The 5,415-nt window shown below is 38.9% G+C and overlaps 1 protein-coding gene across 1 annotated transcript in view; it reads right to left on the reverse strand.

The window, feature by feature from the left end:
* Nucleotides 1–3,231: 3,231 nt before the first annotated feature.
* The window catches only part of slc7a10a (solute carrier family 7 member 10a), a gene marked incomplete at its 3' end in the record, with an annotated part of 12,766 nt that continues 10,582 nt past the window's right edge, over nt 3,232–5,415 (reverse strand). The window contains 1 exon segment of the mRNA XM_014017981.1: nt 3,232–3,383. Coding sequence (XP_013873435.1) covers nt 3,232–3,383 — 152 coding nt within the window.

Here is a 5,415-nt window from a genome sequence, read left to right on the forward strand (position 1 = left end):
TCCAGTGAAATATATTTATGTTTGTGGTTGTAATGTGACAAAATATGGAAAAGTTCAAGGGGTATGAATACTTTTGCAAACCACTGTAAATATTACAGTAAAAACAAAACTACTACTCCCTGTATTTTTATGTGACCCAGCATACTGATAAATAAGAATCTAATTAAGTCACAAACCAATTATTTTTTGCTCAGAATATCAGTCCCTGTCCCTTCTCTACCCCCCAATAACCTAGTTATGCCCATAACTTGTGCTACAACACATCTAAGGAGGAAAACCAGCAATAAATGCTTCTGATGGAAATCAAACGTTGGAGCAGAGCTGCACTATCTGAAATGTAAAACCCAGGTTTTCTAACAATCTCTGTGAAATCAGACAGCCGATGAAGAACTCGACCTTCTCAGCTCAGGGTGTGCTTTCAGGAGCAGCACAAAATTAAAATAATAAACTTTACTGGTTGACCTGCATACTTGAGATGTAAACTGTTAAATTACTGAAACAGCTTTAGTCTCACAGAACCAACTCTGATTTATAGGCCACCAGGGTTCAGCCTTCTGCCGACCAGGATTCATTGTTAAAGAGGCCTGTGCTGGCCTTCTAAATCCCTGAAACACAGGGTCTGTCAGAGGCCGACGCAGCACCCGCCTGTACTCCATTTCTAGTGAGGTGTTGGCAAAGCTGCCCTTCACATCAACTCAAAAGCTTAGAATTTATTTCTAAGGAGGTCAACGATGACATGCACCAATGAGGGTAAAGAAAATTATCATTCCCAAATTTCAATAAATAAAGTTGCATAGACTTTAACAAAGCAAAAACTAGTTGTGCGTTGGAAAAATACCTGCCTGAGCGAGAGTTTAATTCGTGAGCTTATTGCGATTTTGGCAATACAGATTTGATATATTTTACTGTAACTGTTCTCTGAAGTTATAAATGCAAAACTACCGTAGTTATTTCATCTTCATTTTTTGATTTACATTGATTTATAAAAGATATATAATCATTGTCCTTTTAACTTCAAATTGCACAAATCAAATACATTTGTATCAAAGCCCATTTTGATTTAGTTCCATCATTTCATTGGTTGCTCAATGTCCACCTTATTTTTTATTTTTTCCTTCAGAATCATTGTTAATTTTAAGCTGTTTGTACATATGAACATTAAAGATGTTCTGAAAAATATACTGACATTGTGATAAACTGCTTTAGCTTTAGGTAAGGGAGCTCTCTCAGAAYGGGAGCGCTGCTTCGGGCACAGGACGCAGACGGTAACAAACGATTCATTCACTGTCCTGATTTGTTAATTTGAGTCAGGAGTCATACTTCATACTCATGATTCCTGGCTCCAACATGTGAATCAGGAAATTTGTTTGCTTCATTTGTTCAGTTGTCACAGAACACTACACCTGAGTGATTCATTTGTTCATTGCTCACAGAAGAACTGTAGGGGAACCATTGAGCTCTGCTGTTTTTCCTCACAGATTTAATGCAACAGTTGCCTTGATTTGTTTATTAAATACAGTCAGAATAGCGGCTGCACAATAGCAACATGTTGTCTGCCTGGTCTTTTTTAAAGTTAGCTGTAACTAGCTAGCTGCAGCATGGACGAACCAGTGAGTTAATGACTTAATGGAAAAGATTATTGACTCCGGAATCATGAAGATGACTCATGGGTTTGAACAGTTTGTCCAGGACTCTCACTTAAGTTCTACACACAAAACAAGCAGATTTAGTTTTTACATTAGTGAACAGATCCTATGCCTTTCACCTGTCTGGAAATATCCTGTTTTAAGAGTCCATCTATGAGTTGACAGGTTTTAGGATGCTCAACATTTCTGTACGATCCTATGATTTGAGAACAAACAACAGAGAGTTAGGGGAATTTAGACTTACCCTTTGATTAAAGTGATAAAATCTTAACTATTACACTGCAGTCTATTCGTGGGTCAACCCTAGATGCATAAACATTATCTAGCTGGTCAAATAAAATTGTAACATGGGCCAGATCTGTTCTGCTGCCCTTAGTTTGATGTACTGTATACTATTTATGTGTTTAAAGTGACACTTCACAATACAAGTAATGTTTAAGAACATTTTGTGAAAGCTGTGTCCTGTGCTCAAGTGGTGCTGTGCCTATTCTTAGAACACAGCTAGTCCACAACTGGACCTGTCTGGTTTTACCCACACACATGCAGTGTGTCCTGCTGCGGAGGAAGGAGGGGAAACATAAATATCTGGGATGACTCATGTTCAAAAGCTTACTTCTAAGAAGCTCATTTGAGACTTGGCTGCGTAAAAAGCAAATTTAAACAAGCAAATAGTGTCTTGAAGAATTATTAGAGTGCCTTGGATGTTTAATGTCTCCTGTTCAGGAGAGATGGATCAAATTTAAACCAGAGACATGAAGATTATACGAGTGCTGATTACAAACAGAAGACTAAAACCTCTGGGACTTCAGGCCTGTTGTGTGGATAGTAATAAGCAGCCAGTAGACACAGCTGGCCAGTAGGATCTGTGTGCAAAATATCCAGTCCACTTCCTGTTTATATGCAGCTCAGACACAAGAGCAAACATTTCAGGATCATCTTTAAAACACCCTCTTATCAGCAACATCACATGGTCTGATACTGACACATACAAAGAAACAAAGCCGAACCAACTGCAAGAGTTCAATATAAAAATAAAGGCATCAAAGAAGCACCTGGTCCCACCAGGCAGTTCTTTTGCCAAAAATAGTGGAGGTCCCTCAGTGTACACTGAAAATGTCAGCCTGAGCTGGACACGTGCACACAGCCTCATGCAGATACTCATTCCTGTCTCATACATCATCCTGCTTTCCTTTACTCCATCCAGTTTGGACAAGACCAAACAGCTTTTTCATGAGATACATGCACTGTATGTTTTTTCCACAGGTTATTTAAATGGCAGTGGTTGAAATCCTGAATGTGTTGACCAGACGAGAGGCTAGAAATGAGCACAGCATGAAATTATCACGTGACAAATCAGAGCCATAGTACCACGATGACCTTAAACCATCAGTTCAACGTAACTATATAAACAGTTTGCTTAATCAAAGTTAGCCTTTGTATTTTAGTCTTTACGTTTTTACTGTAGAGAGTAAAATACAAGCTTAGATAGTCTCTGATTATTTAAAATTATAACTGAAGATTGTGGCCATAATTTGTCAGGAATACCCATCAGTGAGTTCCAGAAGGTTTTATACTGGTGACTTACAGACACAGATGGTGGCGAGCAGTTTGGTAGCGATGAACGGAGGCAGGCAGTTTTGAAAGGCTGGTTGCAGGACATAATTGGAAAAGGTGAGAGCGATGACAGCCAGCGTAGTTGGATACATGATGAGGACGGCACTCCATAACAACAGGAAGCTGAAAACAAAAAGACAAAACAGGGAAAATAATCAATCGCTTAAAAACACGACTGTGTAAAAGTTTCTGTCTATTTGGGCCGGGCAAAGAAAAAAAATGGATGTAGTTTGAGATACGTGCTTGGTCAAGGATGTCATAACAGTTAAACATTGCAGATAGAGGCACACAAATTGCACAATGTTGGCAGAACATGAACAGTTAGTTATCTGAATAATTAGTGCCTATACTGACAAACCATCAGGTCCTTCTTGTTTGCTGCCAAAACAAGGGTCACATCTTCCTCAGGTATACACAGAGAAGACCTTTCATAACATGGAAATGAACATGAGTTTTTCTTTTTCAACCTGGTCCCCATGTTTGTTTACCCTGCAGTCCAATTTTCAGTCCTGGAACTGGAAGTTCTTTCAGCGTTAAGAACAAAATGGGTCATTGGGACTTAGACTTATCAGGTACTGTACACCTGCATTTGCAATGAGCTGTAACATTTCTAATGGTAAGAGGAATAGTTTTTAGCCAATTCGGGCAATAGCTCCTCTCAGCTCCTCCTCTACTTGATTAATCAACAAGTGACATTCATCATTCCAGTCCACACAGACAGTGAACCTCAGTTTACCAAGGAGAAGTTAAATATGTTTAAGATTTTACAGTTTTTCTCAGTTAATAAAACACTAAACCCTGTTTTTTGAACCAAATGCTCAGTTCCCTGAACCCATTTATTAAAATGGCCACMCTTTTGTCAGAATACTAAGCACGTTTCACCCAGTTAGACAACATGCAGACCTATTTTCACCAACTAAAACACATTTTCCCCTTTGATTCACATGGGTTCCACAATGATTAGCACAAGTAGCTAAAATGAGACACAAATAAAGCACTGCTGTCTGAACTGAAACACAGCAACTCAAAATAGATCACACACATGTCTAATGATGCGAACAAATCAATACAAAGCAGTACAAGGAGCTCTGGTCATCGAAGCTTCACTATGAATTGAAAAAAATCACAGAGGCAAATACTCTAAATATATATACTATGAAGAACTGCACTCATGCAACATATAGACTATAGTTACCACCTTAGATACATAGAACATCCTGATCCAGACTGACAAACAGGTGATGGCTAACCAGCTGGACATGGTGGTCGACAAAAAAGAAGAAGGCAGCAGTGATAGATGTAGAGATCATAAGTGACTGAAACACCAGGAAGAAGAAGAACGAGAAGCTGGATGAATACCAATAGGAAAAAAAGAAGTTATGGAGAGTCAAAGCATCAATAGTCAGGTGGTCACTGGAGCACTTGGCGCTGTGAACCCCAACCTAGAAGAGTGACTTCAACAGCTCCCAAGAACAACCTCAGAGATCTCTGTCTAGAAGAGGTTACTTGTAAGAACAGCTAAGATCCTGAACAAAACCCTGAAACTCCCAGGCCTCTGGTGGAGGACCTGAGTTTGAAATGAAATGGAAGAGTAGGGCGAGATACAAGTTTTCTATAAATTAGATATTTATTTATTTATTTATTTATTTATTGATTGATTGATTTATTTATGAAAGGGCTCTCCATGTTGACATGTTGGGCTTTAAAATGAAACCTGTGTTATTTTAGACCTGATCTGTTCATATTTAAAGTATTTTAGAACAAAGTGTTTCTTGCTGTTTGCCTGCAGTGTGCACAGAAATAAAAGCTTTTGTGATCATTTTGTAATGGTTTACAATTGTTTAAAAACTATTTCAGCCCATGGTCACATTCACACCTGATAGTCCTGTGGACTCGGTTCGATTGGAGATCAAAGTTGCAATTTGTCAAACGAACTAAACCCTGTGAAGAACCTGTTCACAAGAAGAAGCACGTCCAGCTTCACAGCAGTGAAGTCCACCTCATACAGACATGGAGCGAGCTTTTAACAAGATATGAGTAACTTTATAACTGTTATTACTCAGAATGACCTGTGTTTTAGTCCAGGGCTTCTTAACCTTTTTGACCTCGGGGCCCAATTTATTGAACATAAAGTGACACGAGGTCCAGTCAGACA

This window comes from Austrofundulus limnaeus, unplaced genomic scaffold, assembly GCF_001266775.1.
Source record: "Austrofundulus limnaeus strain Quisiro unplaced genomic scaffold, Austrofundulus_limnaeus-1.0 Scaffold180, whole genome shotgun sequence".
In the NCBI taxonomy this organism is placed as follows: domain Eukaryota; kingdom Metazoa; phylum Chordata; class Actinopteri; order Cyprinodontiformes; family Rivulidae; genus Austrofundulus; species Austrofundulus limnaeus.